The sequence below is a fragment of the Nothoprocta perdicaria genome, unplaced genomic scaffold (genome assembly GCF_003342845.1).
Source record: "Nothoprocta perdicaria isolate Ctin4 unplaced genomic scaffold, notPer1 scaffold_261, whole genome shotgun sequence".
Lineage (NCBI taxonomy): Eukaryota > Metazoa > Chordata > Aves > Tinamiformes > Tinamidae > Nothoprocta > Nothoprocta perdicaria.
The window spans coordinates 269,049-290,965 of record NW_020455490.1 but is presented as its reverse complement, the minus strand read 5'-3'; the positions used below and the strand labels follow the sequence as shown (position 1 = coordinate 290,965).

General features: G+C 44.2%; 1 protein-coding gene across 2 annotated transcripts; it reads right to left on the bottom strand.

The window, feature by feature from the left end:
* Positions 1 to 335: 335 nt before the first annotated feature.
* On the bottom strand, positions 336 to 7,465 carry GTF3C6 (general transcription factor IIIC subunit 6). Of its 2 annotated transcripts, none has more exons than XM_026040699.1 (6): positions 7,410 to 7,465; positions 6,612 to 6,692; positions 4,214 to 4,277; positions 3,630 to 3,674; positions 3,378 to 3,488; positions 336 to 979 (listed from the first exon to the last, which is right to left on the bottom strand). In XM_026040699.1, the coding sequence occupies exons 1-6, from the start codon at positions 7,458 to 7,460 to the stop codon at positions 684 to 686; spliced, it is 648 nt and encodes a 215-aa protein (XP_025896484.1). In that variant the 5' UTR covers positions 7,461 to 7,465; the 3' UTR covers positions 336 to 683. The 2 variants fall into 2 exon arrangements, with proteins under 2 accessions (XP_025896484.1, XP_025896485.1); XM_026040700.1 differs by lacking the exon at positions 7,410 to 7,465 and adding an exon at positions 6,910 to 7,019.
* Between the last annotated feature and the right edge of the window lie 14,452 nt (positions 7,466 to 21,917).

The following is a 21,917-nucleotide window of genomic DNA, read 5'->3' as shown; positions in this document are numbered from 1 at the left end:
CGCGCTSGGGGGGAAGGCGCCCGGCTGCCCCCGCGCGGCAGTTTCCCGCCTCAGGCGGCTTCCCATTCCATGCGGTGCGAATCCCGCCCCGCCGGGAGCAGGAAAAGCAAGGGGCCGAGCTCCCTTCCCACCTAAGGGATGCTGAGGTGAAACGGCCAAGGAACGGGAAAGAAGATGCTGAACAAAACACAAACTGAGCCACCTGCTTTGATGCGTAACAATCTTAGCAAACACTAATCACAAAATTTAGACTTCTTTGAAATTCTTCTTTCTATAACTGTGGTGCAAGAACACAGTATCTGACTGAATAAGGTAACAGCAGCTGAAACCACRCATAGAAGTGTCAGGGCTTTATTCTTCTTGCCCATTACAAGATGTCTCACATTGTACAATACATTTTTTTCCCCTCAGCTAGTTCGTTCTTATATAGCTGTTTCTTCCTCTTCAGTTCTGAGGTAGAGATACATACATTTCCAATTTGCATTTAAAAAACCCAAATACATAAAAATATATAAAAAAACCCCACCACGATCCAGACATTATTATTATCCAACCAGTATTATACAAGAATATAAAGTCAGTTTTTCCCTACTAATTGCTCAAACAAATCGAAAATCAGGTCAAGGCCCTTAAAATTGTTCCCTTAACTCCACAAAGAAATCCTGAAAGCATCAGAGCAACCATCACGGTGGGGCTTTGTCTAAGGCAGCACTTCTGGAAGGAGAATCCTCCGCGGCAGAAGCCGGGCTGTCAGGCAGAGGAACCGAGGCACCCACTTCCAAGCTGGGCTCCTTCTCCAAATCACCACTCAGGTCAGAATTCCCTCTGTCGCTCACCTCTCCCTCTGACTCCTCAGTCAATTTGTCCTGGGCCTGAGCCGAGTCTTCACCATCTTCCCTTTCACGCAGAAAGCTACAAATCATGTTGGGTCTACTGTAGGAAAAATCTCTGTCCTTGATCTGTAACCACTCCACACCAYCTGACACAAAGGAAGAAAGGAGATGTTAGTGACATGAGCAGTTACAGTTAATGGCATATTTTCTTAAGCCTCCTATGTCTTAAGGCTGAGACAGATCAAGAAAAGGACTTAAGCTACAAAGGAATCCTTCAGGTATTGCGTCTGACACTATTTTTTGTGCTTAGTTCTACCATAGCCTCGAAAATGCTCATTTTCTCGGAAAAATAGGGCTAAAAGTCACAGAAAGATATTTGATTAAAAAAAATAAATGGCACAGAAACTTCCCTGTTGATAAATTCGCAACAATACACATAGGCTAAACCAATTCTACTCTGTATTACATAGCAGCACATTTCCATTTGCTGTCATTCAAGAAAAAATAATACTGGAGTCGCTACATGTGGCTCCCTGATGTCAAAAGCCCAGTGCCTAAAGAGCAGTCTCCAGGGAGACAAAATGTTAAGAACCTATTAGGAACGTAATGAGAAGCAGTAACATCATTATCTGAGCACAGGATGTTTTTATATCTCATGTTATGAGGACTGCGTCCTGCTCAACGCTTATGGTAAAATTAGAAGTAGGAATTGGCCAAGAAGTTAGCTCTACAGAGGATAAGACAACGCTGCTTTCACAAAAACAAACAAACAAACAGAAACAACAACAACAACAACAAACAGAAATCAATCAAGAATGCCTACAGTAAAATAGTACTTTTCTTTCTCCATATGATAGAACTGTGATTGGAAAGCTAACTGTCGTAAGACATGGTGAAAGTTAAAAGTATAAACAGATTCAAAAAGTGAATGGAAAAAACAAGAGGATAGAGCCTTTATGAACTACAGACATAGTTCTCTAGATAAAAATTCTTGCTCAGAATATTCATGAATTGCTGAATGCTGAACATGAAGGATATCCAAACAAAAGAATCACTTTCATATATGCCTTATACTTTTTCTTGGTCATAATCAGGAACAAAATACAGGATTAAAATACCTTTGGTCTGATCCAGCATGGAAGTCCTATTATACTTCATATGTCAGACACCACTCTGGAAAACTCCCAAAATAACTTATGCATCATGCAAACTGCTGAGAAGGTGCAGCAAAGAGAAAGTGTTTGTTCACCTAAGTGTTCGTGCATCTAGTAATGGGATAGGGAATGACATCAGAGACATCATAAGAATTTGTGTCCTCTGTTGAAYTCAAGTATTTCAAGCTCTTGGAATACGTAGCCAACAGACTCCAAAGGGAATTGGAATTCCCCTGCCCATTTAAATAGACTTTAGTAAGTACATATTGTCAATTGCCAAGGTGTCCTATGTACTCTGTATGCACTTCTGTCAAGTGGCAGAAAAAAAAATGTTTTCTTTTTTTTTTTTTGAGCAAGTATCATTGTTCCCTGGGGCAGGAGGGGAAAGCTTCAATATTAAGCAGCCCCCCCCCCCTTTTTTTTTATTCTATTGCACTTTAAAATTATTTTTTAAAAATATTATCTCATCTAGTCCAATACTTAATTATATGGAGAGGAAAAATGGTGCATGGAACTGATAAGATGCTGACTTGGGACTACAAYGATATTTCACATGATATTTCACATTTTATCTCGTATGAGCACATTCCAGTTGAATACACACTTATTTAATCTAAAATAACYACATATTCTTAAAATGTGAATCAGTACCACTGACTTGAGGGAAAGAAGCAACCAAAAGCAATAGGGCATTGATAAAATGTAGTACTGTACTGCATGTAGCAGGATACTTTGCATCTGAATCTGAAACAGTATCGACTTTCATACAAAGAAATTACCACAGAAATAAGGCAAATGAACAAGCAGAGTTCTGCCTATATAACAACAAAAAAAAATARTCTGACAGGTATAACTTTGCAAGAAAGTTAAATTCAATTAAAGCTACTTTTAATTCAGTAAGAACTATTTAGTTGTAGTACATAAAACACAGAAGTTTACAGATTTTAAGCACCTACACAGACTCCAAAAACCATAAGGTGAATTGATGGAAATAAAAATAAAATCAATGAAGAACTATTACACACAAAGATAGCCCCTCTAACTTCAGAGCTGGTGCCAAAACTTTATGATGACTGGATGTACCAGGGAGTGTCAGTGTATGTCAACTCTTCTTACACTCTTCCGTGGGCACCTCCTAGCCATTTGGGGAGACACAAGATACAGACGAGAGATTCAACTGGATCTGAAATGTCTTTTTTTCTTTTGTTAGCCTTTTTTTGTTTGTTTTGTTTTGTTTTTAAGATGTACGATGGTTCCCTAAAGGAGAAACTTAATCTTCTAATTTCTTGCACACTTGACTGAGACACTTGTACACTCCTAGCATAATCCATTAGTGGATTATGTTCCTATGCATAACTATGTATGGATGTGTAAGAATGGAGGCACTAACCGACATTCTCTTCGCCTTCCTTCTTCTCTGTTAATAGCGTCCGTGTCATATTCAGTTTCTTCATTGTATGGCACTTGTATTTCAGCTGTAGCTTCTGGTTGCCTTCAGCATCTGCCATGAAGAAAAGAGAAAAAACAATTCCTGAAGTCCAATTATTGTAGTGAATTTCAGTACCAACTGAAACAAGATGAAAATTGATTTTGAACCTCCCAGGCTACCACAACAAACAGGATATCAAATTACATTAATTACCTTGCTCTGCATTTTCTTCAAAAAACAGACAGGTCCCCAAGGTATCTATGGAAAACAAAGTGACAGAGTTTTAGAAACTAATTCTATCGGACATAGACATGGCATTCAACAGCACATATGGGAATATTTTAATTTCTAGTCCTTTCTGGTCCACCTTGCCAGCCTAAGAACAGGATCATCAAGGTCACTGTCTGCAGGTCCTAAAAAGGGAGCTTTCCAGGTAATTTTCTTCTCTATTTTTTACCACCGTAAGGCAAATGGGAGAGGTACAGAACACGTTGATTCTGCTTACATAGGACACAGTAATGCCCTAGAGACTTACTACATTCACATTATCCCCTGGGAATACCAGCTGGTACACTCCACAGCAGCCAGCTTTCAGCTCTAAGTCATGCGGATGCACAGCTGATTTAGCACTGAACCCCAACCCATGCTGGTCTAGCTGCGGTTACACAAACATTGCCTAGAAGTTCAGCACTCCAAAGCCCAGAGTTGACCATCTGCAGTGAATTTAACTAATATTAAAGAAAGTTTCATTTAGTCTTGTGAAAAAGGAGAGATAACATCCATGTCAGCTTTCCTACCTTCGTACTCTCCAGCAAAGACATATCTGTCCACTTGTAAAATAGGCCTCTCTGTCTCTATTCCCTACAAAAGCGCAGACAAAATTGCACAGACGTCAGGTCTTGCAGTCAACACAAACTTCTTGGTATTGGATCAGAGAAGATAACATACAATAGAATCCAGATTAAATCWTCACATATCAAGATTTAGACAAGCAGATGAAAGAGTTTTCTGAAGGCTGTGAGGTAGCCAGCAGACCCCTGACAGAAGAGGATGGGAAACAATCAAATTAATCCTTAATCACGTACCYATAATGTAATAGAAATATTTTTAGTCATTACAACTGATGCTGAGATATTTGCCTATCTGGGGAAAAGAAACAAACAAAAAAGTTTTCTTTGTTTTTATGGGAGGCTGTTGTAAAACTGAAAACAAAATTATTTTCATGATGATTTTTCAATCATCATTATAAACTCAAAAAAGCAAACAAACCAAAARAAACAGTATACAGAGGACAAAAGTTTAAATCAAACAGCAATCAGCTTTTATTGCCCTCCCAAAAAACATTAATAGTAGTTGTAAATTAACCAACTAAAAGTGTATCTATTTTCATGAAAAACTAGTTCTAAAAAAGTWGTTCTATCAGTTTGATCTGTTTGCATGAAAAATTTAGTTCTAAAGCAACACTTCTAAAACCAACTTGTTCCTTTACAGCTGGGCCTGCTGAGTTCTACGGKCATTGAGTCCTTTCAAGCACACTGGGTCAGGTTCTTATCATACACAAGTTGACATATAAGCATATCTAAAAACTACATTTTGCTAAAAATGTAAGCCTGGATATATTAAGGTAAAATGTCTTTTAGAAAAATACTGTAAACATCAGCTATATTCAAGTTACAAATATAAACATATCCCAAAAACTTTTCAGATGAGGGACTATGTGATAAATCTAAACACCCAAAGAGCATTGCATAGTTCACCACAAATACATGAAATTTTCCCTTGTATTTTTAACAAATAGAAGTATTTCTAAGATCAGCAAGAATTAAGCCTTGGGATTCTCCTCTGCTCTGGAAGTTGAAAATATCAGCAGCATTAAACTCATTGAGAGAACATGCTTTTTTACTATAGAAAAAAAAAGGCAAAAATGTCATAGTATGTAGAAGTAAGGTTTTTAATATTCAAAACCGATTATTCCTTTGGTTAAACTGTCATTCCACTTCAAACTATAAAAATAGATGATTTTCTATATGATCAGCATCACAGAAAAATTGATAAGCAAAAACAACACGTGACAAAATCTTTTACTGGTGTTTTAACAGTTTTCCATGGTGAAAAATAAAATAATAAAAAAAAATCTCCAGGACTGGTTCATGTGGTAAACAGCAGGCATATTTTGCTATGAATAAGATGTAACAACATAACAAAACAATCCCAAGGCATAAAATTTAAAATAATCAAATAACACTATCGAAAAAAATATGCAACAGTTTAATTATAGCAGAATWGTTTGGGTAACACATTTCAAGCGACTGAGGTTACTCAGGAAATCAACTGCCTTAAAAAGTGCGATGTCTCTGTAACTGAGATTTTCCAAATTGATTTTTCTACCTCATATATATTCCGATTACTGGCACACTGGGAGATATTCTCCTTCACTTTGCAGCTGACAGTCTATCAAATCTCCCATTTCACAAAGTATTTGCATATCAGTTACACTTGTACTCTGTACAAAACCCTCAGTCAGAGCAGTTTCTTTGGCCTAGCAAATAAGCTTGTACCAAAGAAACTGATTAAACAACTCAAAATAAAAGGCACTTGGTAACTAGGTCCAATTCTTGCAGTAACTTTGTAGTAAATAATCGGTTTGTATCTGCAATACTGCCACTTGCCAGACAGTATCTGCAAAAAAGCTGGGAGTAAGACTGGATCCAGATTCACCCAGACTCCCTGGGGAGGGCACTTGGAAAGCAAGGGGGTCCATTCTGAACCTCAACAGGAGGGTCCCCTTGACACTTCCATCTGACCCTGCCCTCCATGCAGTAAGCTAACCTTGCCATCAACCCTCGTTCAGTCACTCTTATTTACAGTTGAACCTCATTAAGTCACTGTCTTACCTCAATAAAATATATTGCTGCTTCTCTCTTAGGAGTGAAGTGCATCACCTCTCACTCATCCACAATAGCAGTGTACACGCTTTTTTTTTAATATATTTGTCCAATACTGTATTCGCACCATTTCTGACAGAGAACCCAATAATCTGTAGCCAAGTATTGGTAAGAGGGAAACACAATTCTGTGCCCTACATTTGACCTAAATTTCATCAACTTCCAAGGAATTCAGAAACAGCTTCTGAAATTCCTCTTTGTTCACATGTATGCTGACTTACCCCTTTCCTATTGTGCTGTAATCACTCACCAAAATCTTGCATTTGTTTTCACATTTTTCTAAGAAGTCCGAATCAATAATTCCCGATAGTTCCACCATGACCAGCTGTTCCTACAAAATAAGTTTACATCATATATCTGTGATTTACATATTTAAGAGGTRGGAGGGAAAGCATTCAAAAAGTTAGGTCTTCAAAATATTTCCCTTAAATAACATCTAACTTACTCTGTACTTTGACTACATAAATAAATAAAGCACACAGAGATGATATTTCAATATCCAAGATAAATGTGGCAGTTTGTTACTTCAACAGACAACTGTTTCACACCTGAATTTCCATCAATGCTTTATCAATCACACATTTCAAAATGTGTTTTCCAAAGCTTCAGCATTTGTGTAGGCAAGATACCACAGCAAGGCAGMAAGCTAAAGCTAAGCAACCGTTATTTTAATGGTTACTTTTAACTGTTTACAACACATTGCCTTGAAGTCAATTCCTTTCTGCAGCTCTTCATTTTGGAAGAGGAAAAGCCATGCACGCTAATCCCTGAAAACCCTTTCTTCCCCAAATACAGGGGAAGGTTTTACAGGCAACCGCCTGCCAAGCACCTAGGAAAACACGCAATATTAGAAGCGTTAGAGGGGGATCCTTCGGTTCAGGGCTGTCAAAACGGCCCCCAATCCGCTGCTGGGCGCCCACACGGGGGCGAACGCCCCCCAGCGCGGCCCCCAGGCAGGACCCGATCCGCCCCGCGAGGGGCCGGACCCGCCGCAGCCCTGCGAGGGGGGACGGGGGCGGCCCGGGGGCCGGTATGGGCGCTGACAAACCTCCACCTCCTCCTCTTCGCCTTCCGTCCTGCCGCCCTCCTGCGTCGCCATGTCTGCAGCAACCGCCTTCCGCGCCCGCACCTCAGCGCACACCACGTGACCGCCGCGCCGCCATCTTAGAGGGCGGCCGCTGTAACTAACGGCCGCGGCGGCGCGGGCTGGCCCGGCCCCGCCCTTCCCCCAGCAGGCGGCGCGAGCGCGGCGGCCGTTAACGGTCGTTAACGGCCGGTGCCAAGCGTGGCTCTGCGGCGAGGGCGGCAGGGAGGAGCGGCGACATTGTGGAGGCGCCGACTCCTCCGTGTGGCTGCGCTGCCCGCCCAACGTGTGCTCATGCCCCCCTGTCATCCCTCTCGTGGCTAACAACGCAAATAAACTCTGCGCTGTTTTGTTCTCTTTCCCTCTTCGTCCTCGCAGTTCTTTCCGACACCCGTGCTGGGCATCGCCCTGCGTGCCCGCTAGCTTCGTGTGCGCCGCTGCAGGCTGAGTGTCACTGAACCACCCTCAGCGGCAGGAGCTGTTCCCCGTTTCCACAGGGAATGCTTGCTCTTGCTTTGGCCTGTGTGTCCTGTTTCCCAGTCATCTGGTCAGGTTCATGGGCGTGCCTGTCCTGTTTCCATCAGATAAGGGCTCCTGAGATAACATCAAAATTCATTTTTTGCTAAGTACAAGATCACACACTCTATAACCCACAGTTTCTTGCTGGTTCAAGTATTTTTTATTATTTGCATTTTATTTTCTGTATTGTTGTGTTGTATCCTTATTGCTATTTCCAGTTTTGTGCCAAAAGTGCCAAAATCGTCAACTAAAACGATAAATAAAAATATCCCAAAGAAATTCACTGTAGATTTTCTTCCACTCACTGCTTAACCTCCATCTTACATAAGATAAACATAAATGTTTGCAGGGCACCATATCAGGTGTGCAACAGTGTCCATATAAACATGACCTTCTACTTTGCTACTTTTCTATAAATAAATAAACAAATAAATAAATAAATTCATCTTAAAATTTTAAGTTAGTTTAGCAAGGTCTTTCTTTAGTAAGCCAATGTTAGTTGGTTAGTTGGKTTATTTAATTTTTAATTATGGATAATGGGTTTAGTAATTCTTTCTTTAGAATTTGAATGCTATTGTGATAATAATGGCCTGCTTATGAAGCTGGGTTGGTTCTGAGTAGAGGGGGAAAAAAAGGGATCTGGGTCACTTTAGCTTTTAGTAGGAAAAAAGCAATTTGCAGAGACTTGAATTTTGGCCATGGAGGGTGGTGTGGAGCAGATGTTTGACATTTTTCAAGTGCTGTTTGTTGGATAATTTAAAATAATAGTTTGTGTCATTCGCTTATTGTAGGGTGCTGTATTTGAAGATTTTAGAAAATGACAGAAATAGGGAATTGAATTTCTGGCTTAGTGTTCTGCCACTAGAAGGAGATAGATAAATAAAAAGGAGAATTTAGAGCGCTTGTTCATTTTTTTTCATACAGGTTTTTAATGAGTTCCCAACTTAAAACTTTTCTTTATATAAATGATGCTAACTTTAGCTAGCTGAAATTGTGCCATTTAATCTGAGTACATGCGCAGTAAAGCCAACTTTTTAATAATTCTTAACTACTGATTTATATTCATTATTGACTTGCGTGCAGCAACTACATTTTTGCTCTGAATATTTCTGACTTTAGATAGAACTTGTGAAACTAAATAAAATTAKACAAAAATAAATCATTAATGATAAGACAATATAATTTATTAATATAATAATAAAACCTCTTTTCTTGATAATATATTAAAAATAGTTGTCATACTTAGCAGCAGTTCTGTAATGTTAATTTTATCATGACTTTCTGTGCATGGGGACCTCGGGTGCTCTGCAGGGTTTTGGTGTGTTAGTGGCAAATGCATTGACGTCGTCAGGTTAATCTTGCTGAGGACATCAGTGGATTTGTGTTGGTCTGTCATAGTTTGGGAGGGCATTTCAACAAATAGCTGTTACAGAGTTCCATGAAAACGATGCTGCGGGGATCTTCCGCGTCTGCCGAGGAGCCTGACTCGCCTGGTGAGATCAACATGGAAATACATCCTTTGAGGATCACGGTTTGGGATTCCTGTGACCAGCTGACAACCCTGCCGGTGCTCGCACGGGTTTGCGTGCGCCTGCTGCCGGAGACAAGTGGCTTGGTGCTAACCAGGGCAGTTCGAGGGTGTCAGTGACACCCTCGAGGGTGAATCTAAAATAAACGATGCCGAGATCTGCATATGCAATGTGTATGTGCTGGCTTCGGTGAGTGTGCTCAGTTTAAGCGTGTTCAGGTGTACTTTAGGTTGGGCCCTATAGTTTGCAAATTCTAGATGGGTGAAGTGACTTCATAGATTACAGACTTGGACTGTCTGCTTTAGCAAACTTTTTTAAGCAAGTAAACATTCAGCAATTAAGTTATATTACAAGAAATCAACTAAAGTTCACTAAAACATGCACTGAATGAAATCTTACTKCTTCATCTCTTTATGTCTTTTTTTATTTTTATCTTCATGCTTTAAATTCCTTCTCCATCCTTTTGTAGTCACCCCTTTTCCAATGCCAGCACTAGGCTGTCTATGCAAAAGGTTAAAAGGTTTGTAAAAACATAGAATAAGARTCTTTATTATTTTTCGGGGTGAGGTCTGCCTGTTTAGATGGCAAGAGTCTCTAGTCCAAAATCTCTTTTTGTTATGAAGGGGAAAACACAGAACTTAGGATTAAAATTAGGTGATAAAAATTGATATGTGTGTGTGCATATATATAGTCTTCTGCATCTGTAGTGCTTGCTGAATTGACTATCTCAGGAAGGAGTGTTGTGGCTCTGGGCTTATTTTAAACACGGGAGCATAACTAAAATTTACGACATGACCAAACCCGATCGCCTCTGAGCATCGGAAGGAAGCCCTCAGTAAAACTCGACCTCCTGAAATGGCGAAATGTTCGGAGGTGTCCTCCAACACCCAGGAAGGCTCCTAAGAGGCTGTCCTTATCCCTGCACCCTGGATAAGAGGCAGGGTGAGCAAAGGTACACGGCCCCGGGACAGGAGCGCCTTGGGCTGGGTTACAGGGCATGATTTGCATTTCCCAAAGCAGCCAGGCTGAGCCGCCTCGCTTAGGAATTTGCAGATAAACCAGTTCCGGGGAGTCCCCGAAAGAAGCCGCTGGTGCCTCTGCGTCCCTGCCTTTGTCTCGTCAAAAAGCTCCTTTAACATCACGGAGGGAAATCCTAGCAACCCTATCAGCAAAGCAAAGCACAGCTCGGGGAGAGCAGGAGAAAGTCCAGGGGGTGCTTCATTCTGCAGTGTCTTTTCGGGCTGTGGAGTGGGATGCAGCACAGCAGCAGGGGGGAAAATAAATCTAATTTTGGGGGACTTTCCTGTTGCGCTAGTCTCGAGCCTATCCGGTCTCACCCTGCTTGTTTGGAGGGAGCAGAGGGAGAGCGTTGGTAGGAGGAGAACTCGGGAGAGGAGCTCAGTGAGGCACATGGCATCTCCCAATGGATTTTCCCTTTACTCCAAAGAACTGAGATCAGGTCCTGGCGCCATGGGCGTTTGCAGGAGGGGGTGGGTGCTGGGCGCGGGTTTGGCTTGGTGAGACGGATCTCACAGAGATCCATGGAGATGGATTTCATGGAGCCCACGGCATAGACTCCATGTGGCTCCTCGGTGTGTGTGGGTGCCTCTTGTTGGCAGGGATCTGCTCTCCTGCTCCCGCCAGCCTGCAGGCTCCCGCAGTGAGGGCTGCCGTGCTGGGAGCAGGGAGACGGTGCTGGAGAGTGTCCTGCCACCCCTTACGTTCCAGCTGCGCAAGGGGATTGAGCTGGGAAGGGTGCGGGAAGCGGAGGTAAAGAGGAGGAAAAGGTAGAATCACAGAATCCTGAAGGTTGGCCTTAAGGCCTCCACCTCTAGAGATCATCCAGTCCAACCCCTCTGCTCCAGCAGGGACACCCAGAGCACGGGGCACAGGATTGTGGCCAAGTGGGTCTTGAAGATCTCCAGAGGAGACTCCACAACCTCCCTGGGCAGCCTGTTCCAAGGTTGCCCAGAGATGGAGGCTTCTCATAAGAATGGAGGAGCCCATATGCACCTGGGGGGCAAATGTGGGGGGCTCCTGGCACGCGGCCAGTGCTTGTTGTCCCCCCGTGGAGAGGGGAAGAAGCAGGGAGCAGGTTCCCTCCTCTCTCCTGCTTGCTGGGCTCAGGTAGCAGGACAGGAGCAGGCGGTAGCTCAGCTCAGTTCAGCCCGAGGTGGTGGGTTTCACCTGCTGCCCTTCTGCTCTTCGCTGCATGGACTAGATGGGTTTGGGGAGCTGGTGTGTTCAGAAGTGGCGAGGTCCTCCTTCAGATTCAGCCATTTCAGCCGAAGATGCCACAGCTGCTGCCGCTGCTGGACACATGGAATTCGTAACTGCTGGAGTTCTGTGTAATGTGCTTGAGCTGTCTGTGTGCCCAGTGCAAGCCCAAAACCCCATAGTTTATCTCAAGCAGCATCCTCTGCGGGCTCCTAAATCCCAGGCCCTCCCCGTAAAACTCCGTAGTTCTGAAGCAGGTAGTAGCAAACAACAAATAAACGATGCTTACCTGTGGTGCAGCTGCATCAGAAGAGGATGTCTCCCCACAGAACTGACTTGGTGTTAAATGTTTGGAATCTTCTACATGACCTTAGATTATTTGGCATCAGTTTGAGATACAGAGACATAAATTTTTATGCCAGTTGGTCTGAGAGCAAATGAATGTCCTTGGCTTCAAAGGACTGTGGGAGTAATCAGCAATTTGCAAGGCCAAACTCTTCTTTAATCTGTGTTCATGCTTCAAATGAATATGAACATGCTTAAAACAAGCTAATATAAAATGCACTCGAAATACTTTTTTTCTTCTTCCTACAGTAATGTAAGATCAGAAGGTTATATGTTTCTTATTTACTTACTCATTTTGACCAACGCTCCCTAGGTTTACTTTTTGTTCAGCTATAATATGTTTTTATTGAGCTGTGTTTTGTTTTCCTTGTGCACGCACACAGCGCTTTGCCTGGTAGTGAGGTGCCATTAAAAGCCTGTCTTCCGCACCCCAAGAGCTGCCAAAGTGGTTTGTGAGGCAGGAAACAAAGCACACTTATTAGCCAGTCCGCATGGGAAGCATCAGGCTCTCCATTCAGCAGGCTTTTATTGAGGTGCAACTTGGCAGCAACCTGGAATTCCTGGTAGCCTGATGCTTCTGTAGTTATGCCCACTGACCTGCAGAAAGCCTTGCTGGCCCAGTATGCAAAGTAAGGAATCCTGTTACTGAAGCCTAAGGGTAAACGCTACGTGAATTCATTTTTCTTGCTGTGATATTACTACAAGATAGTAAAATGTTGCTTTTTAACTGTGAATTCATACTACGTGGGTGAAATCACAAAYACTATCTTCAAAGGATAGCATAGCATGATAGAATTTAAGTAGGAAATAGCAGAAAGTAAGCTGAACAAAAAAAAAATAAGTCTGATAAAGTAGTATACAGAAGGATGGACTGGGTCAGTTATTTGTGTGCATGCCTATGAATCTCCATAAACAGACACAGGAAAAAAAAGAAAAAGAAGAGAAGAATTGAGAATATGAGAATAAGAACATCTTTAAACCAGGGCAGTGCTGTGCTGTGCCTCTGACATTTGATTCAAGGAGGGGAACCAGTGAAACTGTATTGCCACTGTGTAAATTACAGGAAGAGTCGTAATGACTGTAATGAACTCACAGCTGATGTTCTCACAGGAACCAAAAACCRCTCTGAGAAAAACCTGCACCAGAATGACAGTCTGCATGTGCTACAGAGTGCTGCAGACCAGGGCCCTTTGCCTCTGGGCTCATGGAGACTAAACTGTCAAGAAATATGGATAAGCTGATGGCTAAAAGGTAGAAAACAAAGGATAGGAATAAATGGTTCATTTTCAGGATGAAGGGAAGTCATTAATGGAATTTCTTGGGAGTAGTTTAGTAGTTTTAAATATATTTCCAAGTTACTTGTAAGAATGTGTTGGTAAGTGAGGTATGAAAGCTGGGTGATAATGCTTTGTTTTCAGACTCATAAAAACGAAAGGCTGCTGTGAAGATTTGCTCGTGAATGAGTGGGTAATAAAAAAGCAGGCAAATTTCAGCCATCCCGAGCCAAAGATTGCTGGAGACATGAGGATTCACAAGGTGAAATATCCCTGTATCCCTGCCCTACTCTTGTGCTGTTTCCCAGTTTCTCGCTATTCAGGGTAGACGAGTAGAAAGGTTCCGGGGGAGCTTTGATCTAGCTCAATGCCTGGCTCTCTGGCTCTCTGGCTCTCTGGCTCTCTCTTCTTAAAACTTGGTTCAGAATGACGAACCAAGTAGCTGGCAGGTAGTGGACCTGTTGGATGGCTGTCCAAAATATACTAAGGCAAAAACCAGTGGAAGACTGGACGGGCTCTTCAAGGAGAGATCCRCTGGGGGTTATTAAACTGAAAATCCTGTCAGTCTCAGAACTTCGACTGGATGGAAAACAGCTGGGAAAACTGTGTATGTTTGCATATATGCTCCCTAGGTGCCCACATCTGGCYGCTCGTGGGCACAGAGTGCTGGGCTAGCTAAGCCTGTGCAGTGAACCAGTGTATCTGTTCCCAAATTCTGTTGAACAGCCCCATTTCCATTGCTCCTTTTTAACAGAGCTCTCTTACACCGGAGCAGAGAGTAGATAGATCACAGCAGGTGACAGGATGAGAGGTGGAAAACCCTCAGCAGATCCCGCTGCCAGTTAACAGACCGTGACATTGGCAACGCTTAAAACTGCAGCTTTTTACTCATTAAGGTGTCAGTACCTGAGGCAGGCTGCTATGGAGCTCTCCAGGGACCCCGCGTAGGATGACAGGAAAGCGCCGCTGAGAGTAACTCTTGGCTGTTAAAGCTGCTGGAAAAGCAGTTTCCAGGAGCACCGTTGGCCCGGTGCAACGCAAGGGCAACGCGCTGAGGGCCGCCGGCGATACCCGGCCTCAGCCTTGGGCACAACAGGCAGGAAGGGGTTGGGGRAAAGGGCCTGGGTCTCTCGGAGCCCCAACTTACACTCGCTGCCTGTGGAATACTGCCCGGAATCGTCAAGCGAAGGAAGCTGTTGTGGTTGGYCATATTCCTGTGGTGGCTGTCACTTTTCTGACTCACTTAGACAGGTAAGGCGTTTGGGAAACCAATAGTGCTTCCAAAAATGTACTACACGATATTTTTTTCTGGATCTTTTAAAATATTTGACGTTTGTTGCTGTCTTAAAAGAGTAATGCTGTGGAAGTGACTATGGAAATCACAGGGTCACTTATTGTAGATGATGATAAAGAAGCTTCCACTGCGTATTAGACACCTATCATCTCAGGAGATGTTCTTTTTTATACATATTTTTAATAATAATGGGGAAAAAAAAACCTATAAAGCAAGCTAATATATCTGCTYGGTTTATTTTTAAGCAGGTTCACAGACGCGCTGAGGTGTCTCACTCCGACRTGAGCACTGGCACCAGGATACCGCCTCAGATCTTGTTGCTTTATCTCCCAAACGGGTGGCATTAGGTAATTAAAGTGCAGTTATTTGGAGTACTGCTTCTTAAAAGGCGCTTTTCTCTTTATTTAAAAAAAAAAAAAAAAAAGAAAGGAATAGTTAAGGCTGAATTGCCAGCTCTATTCCCCCACTTAGTTAACATGAAGTTTATGGCATTTTTGCTATTTCAGAGTTTGCATTTTTGATTTCTAAGCAATACCAGAACAGAATCTGTTTTTTAAAATTACAGAATCTGTAATTTTGAAGATCTCTTTCCCTAGAAACCCAGCTAAACAACCCCTCCCGAAAGAGAGGTTCACTAGCGTTGCATTAAGGTTTAAAGGCCCTACCTTCCTTCCTCCAGGGCTTCGCTTTGCAGGCAAGCGTAGCTGCTCTCTCACCATCCAAACAATTGAGAGAGGGAGATAAAACTGTCAGCTCGGACTCCAGGTCCGACCTGGGCAGCTCTGCAGGGAGCTATTGGCTGTCTGCAAAAACCTCGGCAGCGCTCGAGGCTCGTGTGAGTTTTCCTTGCTGCGGAGGAGCAGACGACTCCCTTCCTCCCTTGCCTGGTTCCTCAATGGTGAATGGCCTTCACACATTCCGTACAGTTCCGCAGCAGGAGCTGAGGGCATCGGAGCGTGGTGGCCTCGGCCTTGGCAGCAGCTCTTTGCTCCCCCGGCAACTCTGAGGGCACGTTGGTTGGGCTCAGGATCATCCTTACGCTCGGCAGCAACAGAGACAGCATTATATCTGCCGCGTGTTATTAACTCCGGAGTTTCTTTTCAGGCCTCAGATCCGGCGTGTTTTTCCTGGCAAAAAGCTGGGAGTGAGATACCGAGTTTCATTTGCTCGCATTCCTGTTTATAAATAATGCCTCGCACAGCGTGCCCAGCGTTTCAACAAGATCTCTGTTTTCTTCGGGTTCTGCAAACTGCCTTCCAACTTCATCATTTACTGGTGACTTTTTTTTCTCTCCCCACAGAGATGGGAACACTTTGATATGTGTCTGACTTCGAAGCGAAAAGGAGYGCCAGTGCCAGGGTAGCTGAATCAATCTTTCTCCGGATGGGATGTGGAGGGAAGCGGGTGCAGAGAACATTTACCTCTGGTTCAGCAGCTGTGGTGTGTTTCTCAAGCAGTTCAGAAACTCCTGCCAGGTTTGGTTTTGGCCTTTGGCACTTTATTTTTTTCGTACAAATAGGAAAGAAATAACCTGCTACTTTTTCAAAGTATGGGGGGAGAAAAAGAGTTGCAAATCCAGTCTTTTAACTAGATTTTTTAAATGAATATTRTTTAGTTTTGTAGCCTGGGTCGTGGGACTATCTTCCCAGTCAGGAAGCTTGTAATGCCTTATTTTATAATTAAGTTTATAACTAAATTTATTGTAGCTCCTGCTTTCTGAACAAAATATTGTTCTTTGAATGTGTGACAGATGCTAAAGGTGCATTCACCTGAACGTGCATTACCTGAGATACTGAAAATGCGATTGGTATCATGTGCAACCTCTGCACTGCAACTGAGCAACWGAATTATAGGGACACGAGAACAGAGAGCTGCCCTTTAAGCTTAACCTGCCGGATGTGGTTCTGATCGGATATTACTGCTTTGCCCTCCCTGAGGGATTGAACCTGCCTTTCCAAACGCCAGCCCTGCACGTTGTAGCAGTCACATCTGTCATTATCATCTATCATGATGATATCGGGGTGCCCCTGGAGAGAAGTAAGAAATTTCTTGCCTTCTGTTTAACAAACAGAAATTTATGCTGCGACTCTCTGACAGACTTTTAAAGGCGTATAGATACATAAGTCCCAATAAAAAATAAAAAGAACAAAACCGCCAGATGCCAATTCTAAGATACCCCAATATTTCTTTTCACAGGAGCAGCATGTTGAACGTGACAGGGGCAGAAAGGACGAGTCCCCCCGGGCAGCGGCTGCACGGCGCAGCTCCCTGCCGGTCTGCGTGCCCGCACGTCCGCGGTGCTGCGTGGCGGCACCGGCCCGGGGCCTGTCCCCTCGGCTTGCAGGTGCTCCCAGTGCCCTCTGCCATTCCCGCCGYGGGCGCCAGCCAGGTGGGAATGCGCTGCTGGTGCCGGGCCAGCTCGGGCTGCGCTGGGCACGGGAGCTGCTGAAGGGTCGGCTGTGGTGTCTCCAGCGGCATCCATCGTGATCCCTGACAGTGTGTCCAGCAGGATCCGTGTCGCTCCCTGCCAGCATCTCAGTCAGGATCCGCGTCGCTCCCTGCCAGTGTCTCCAGCAGGATCCGTGTCGCTCCCTGCCAGTGTCTCCGGCAGGATCCGCGTCGCTCCCTGCCAGTGTCTCCAGCAGGATCCATGTCGCTCCCTGCCAGTGTCTCCAGCAGGATCCATGTCGCTCCCTGCCAGTGTCTCCAGCAGGATCCATGTCACTCCCTGCCAGCGTCTCCAGCAGCATTTGTGTTACTCCCTGCCAGTGTCTCCTGCTACGTCGGCATCTCTAATCAGCTCAGGCTTAGCAGGCAGCAGCCTTGCATTTGTGACTAGAAGGAAAAAATGATTTTCTGCCTAGCCTTCCTCTGTGCTGTTTTARTCAGCCTTTCTTCCCATATTGGCAGGTACCACTGGTCGCTATGTGTGTGTTAGATGGTTTTGTTGGCTTTTCTGCCTCTCTGGAGTTTCCCAACCACATCCTTTTGCAGGGATGGATGTCGAGAATTGTAGAAACTACAGGAATAATCCTAGCACAGCACTGAGAAAAGAGAAACTATGATGAGTATTTTCTATCCCCGGAGAATGGTGAATTTCCCTGGAGTTGCAAACTCTGCATCTTCTGGCTGGCAACTTCAGTCAATGTCACTTTGTCTATTCAAAGGTGGGAGATTAACTCAGAGCTCTTGACCTCTAGGACACCTCTGTCTAACCTTATGTAACCTTAAGACTGTCTAATTCAGCAGAATCCTCATTACAGTGGGGAGACAGGATCATTACTTACACGGGATCATGTCATCCAAGCTCTGCATGTTGCCACCTCTCAGTTGCCACCTCTCAGTTGCCACCTCTCAGTTGCCACCAGTGCTTCTGTCAACGGAGGTGAAACCTCCTTGTTTCCCTCCCGAGTAGCTACTTCATGAGATCACAGGAACAGAAAGGACTTGGCCTCCTGCGGGCGGTTTTAGTGACTCACTGGAAGTGCAAGTTTCAAGATGAACACTCCCATGTCACATCTCATTCCCGCTCAGCCCTGAGAGAGTTTCACGGGGCAGATATCTACCTCGGGGCTGCTTTCACTTGATGTCAGATGTCATTGCGTTTCAGGATGCTCATCCATACAGTGAAGGCCTCTATGCCTGCCTCGGATCGCGTGGCCGCTTGCGCTTCCCGCTGCGTGGTGCCTTGGCTGCACTCGGGGTGCGCTCCACGGAACACGGAACTGTTCCTGGGATGCCCATAGGATCTGAGGATCCCTTGGTGGAGGCAGGATTTGCATCTGCACAGGCACAACCTTCCATCCCACAGCGCATAAAAATGTGGCCTCCTGCAGGAGAGAGGTCCACAGGGAAACCTGAGTGTTTGGGACAGACGGTCCCTGGGATAAAAGAGGCTTCACGTTCTTCGCTTCATGAACGGAGAATGCAGGGAGGAAGGGGCCAAGCTCTTCTCAGTGGTGGCCAGTGAYAGGACAAGGGGYAATGGGTATAAGTTGCAACCCAGGCAGTTCCATCTCCATGTGAGGAGGAACTTCTTCCCTGTGAGGGTGCCAGAGCCCTGGCACAGGCTGCCCAGGGAGGCTGTGGAGTCTCCTTCTCTGGAGATCTTCCCAACCCGCCTGGATGCCRCCCTGTGCCCCGTGCTCTGGGTGTCCCTGCTGGAGCAGGGGGTTGGACTGGATGGTCTCTAGAGGTCCCTGCCAACCTCAACCATCCTGTGATTCACGTTGCTGCCTTAAAGCTCAGGCCCTCCCGCAGTGCGGGGGCAATTTGGCTACAGCTGCACACAGAGCGATCCCGGTAATCTGCAGCACCCTCGGGGTCTGCAATGAGCTGAAATAAAATATGGCAAGAAGCRTTACAAAAATGGTATTTTGGAATTGTTGGTATTTTTTGTTTGTTAGAGCTTGTTTATTTGTAGATAAATATATAGAGGTGTGTATGTTATATCTAAAATGTTTACTACGTGTGAAATTCTTGAGTCACTGTCACGTAAACTGAAAGAGTATCTGGAAAGATCTAGCATGAACTAGCCACCGGTTTTTGCAATCATCCATGTTTTAGGGCTTTATTCTGKATTTTCCTAAATTTGCCAAAGTCCTCAGTGTTTTGTATACAAACCTGCACGTTTAAAAGGAATATGCAGAGAGCTGCTTGTCAGCACAGCAGCAATGRACACGTCCCTTGCTGCGAGCCCCGGCCTGGCTCAGGCTCCTCGGCACAAACATTTTATTTTCCCTCCAGGTGACGTTCCCGGCTGCTCCTTGGCTCTGGCCAGCCCGCTCTTCCCTCTGTGTGCAGCTCCACGCTCTTCTCCATACCACACATGCACATAAATATACACGAGATCCCGCCAAGCAACGCTCTGCACTTACACCCTTCCTTCTGGCCCGTGTTTTCCTTGTTTATTTTAGCCTACACATAGGTTTCAACAAGCTTTACCAAGGTGCATCCCAGCACGTTCTGGCCTAGCCTGCCCCTCTCCTGCTGGCCCCACTGCGAAGGGTAGGAGGGGGAAATGGCCCTAATCCACAGGCAGAAGCGTCTCCATGAGGAGGAGAAGCCCAAGCTCTGGAGGAAGAGCCAGGGCTGCAGCTCCTCCGAGGGGACACTTCTCTGAAAGCTGCCTTAGACGTGCGATTTTTATGTGCCTTCCTAATATCTCCTCGATCAAAACTAAAAATCAACAGGCGGTTTCTGACTGCCGCCTTTTTTTCTTCCTGTAGCTGACTCATTTCTTACCTCCTGCGCGACGCGGTAACATGAGGAGCCGAAGAGAAAATCCCTGCTTGGTAACTTCTCGTCTGCTGAGCCCTTGTGGGTGGTCTGCATAGCTTAAATATTTTAGGAATGAAGCACTCCAGAGATTAGGATTTCAAGGGAGCAGGTAATCAGAGAACATATCTTCCGGCTCTGCAGCGGCAYGTAAAATGCAAGAGCTGAAAGGCACAAATATAAATTGCTCAGCTTTCGCGTGTCGTGGTGCTGAACAGCGTCATACAGCTGCAAATACACAACAAATACACACAGTTTAAAACCGGAACGTTAAAAACTACACTTATCTACTTTCAAGCAGTGAAACACGGCAGAAGAAATTAAATCCTAACACGGTTGGAGTTGAGGATCTTAAAGGTCTTTTCCAACCATAATGATTCTATGATTAAGGACAGTATTAATCATACAATGCCAGTGAAGATTGAAACCGTGGCTGTTTGCGTGTCGGTTGTGAAGCTCTTCTTGCTTTAACCAGGCAGTTTCCTGCTCGGGCTGAAGCACTCGTAGGTTCTGTAGCTGCAGCACTTACAGCCTGAAACCTCTGTAGTTTTGCCTCATTCTTCCTGTGCTACWCCAGGTTTCTCTGCAGAGCACCAGGTAAAAATGTACTTTCTCCCACAGGAATGAGTTCTTTTCTTTCTCTCTTTCTCTCTTCCTTTTTCTTTCATTCATTTTAAATATATCCTCCAAAAAGTTGGGAATATCCGATAGGTTAAGCAACCCGGCTAGAGTCTTCTTTAAAAACTCTTGTTTGAATAACTGAGAATGGGAGATGATAGAATGTTGGTTCTTGAAACAAGAAAAAAAAAGAACAAAACAGAAAAACTACTGCCACACCTGAATACATCTGGAAAAAACCTGTCTCCAAGACCCCATGAAAGTGTCAAATTTGGCCTATGATGGAGCTGCTTGGGATGTAGCACCATATCTAACACCTGTGCCAATAATGTGGTTTTAGGTGGCATATAAAAAACGCGGATCCAGAAGTCTCATCAAATGACCCATAATGGTCTAGTTTTTACCTGCCTTTTCTGAAACCTGGATTATATTTTGCAAYTGGAAATCTAACTTTGTATAGCCAAAATATACATTTTCTAACCCCTAATATTATGTGCTATTAAAGGTGAATCTAGTACAACCGGCAGAGTCAGAAGACATCTCTTTTAGAAGGAAAAAAGCCCAGATTTGGAGACTAGAGATGGCTCCAACAGCTGCAGTGACCGGTGTGGTTGAAGGAGCTGCCGGGATTTTGCAGTTTGCCAGACACTCTTTGGCTGACACAGAGGCCAGAGCCTCTCCTGAGAGAAGCAGAYGGCAGAGAGACACCTCATGGGCCCCACTGGATTTCTGAGCAAGGGAAAATGCACCTGAAACACTTCTCTCATCTGCTACATCTGTGTAACTACTGTCTGCCCAAGGGCTGCGCTTGTGAAAGAGGATGGGATTTAATCCTGTATTTGGAACTAATAATTCTGCTACGTCCTGGTTTGGTTGTCTAGCTTCCTTTCTAGCTTTTCTGGTCCTGTGTTATTAATAGTGTAAAAGAAGTAGCATATTTTTGAACCTGGGAGAATGAAATTTAATATGTGGGGACTAAAATCAGTACAATCAGAAACTCTATGTTTGGAAAAAAAAATTTGCATCTCTATGATGCTCCAATACATATAAAAATATCTGAAATTAGAAAGCAGTGGCCCTATAGAAATGATTTTTGCAATAACATTAATTGGGAAATACAGACATTGCCAGAAACCAAAAAAAAAAAAAAAAAAAAAAAAAGAGCATATTCTTAGGCAGATATATATTAGCTTAAAAGAGAGAGCAATTTGCTTCATGAAGCCTACACACATGATGAGGAACACATTAATATTTGATTCCCTATTACAGGATTACATATAATTGGGGCGGATTCGTATAACCCCCTTTTTTACCTCCACGTGCCAGGTCTTGGGAACACAAGAAGGCAGGCAGTGAATTTCCTAATGTTTGGACAGGCTCTCTGTGCAGCTTCTGGAAA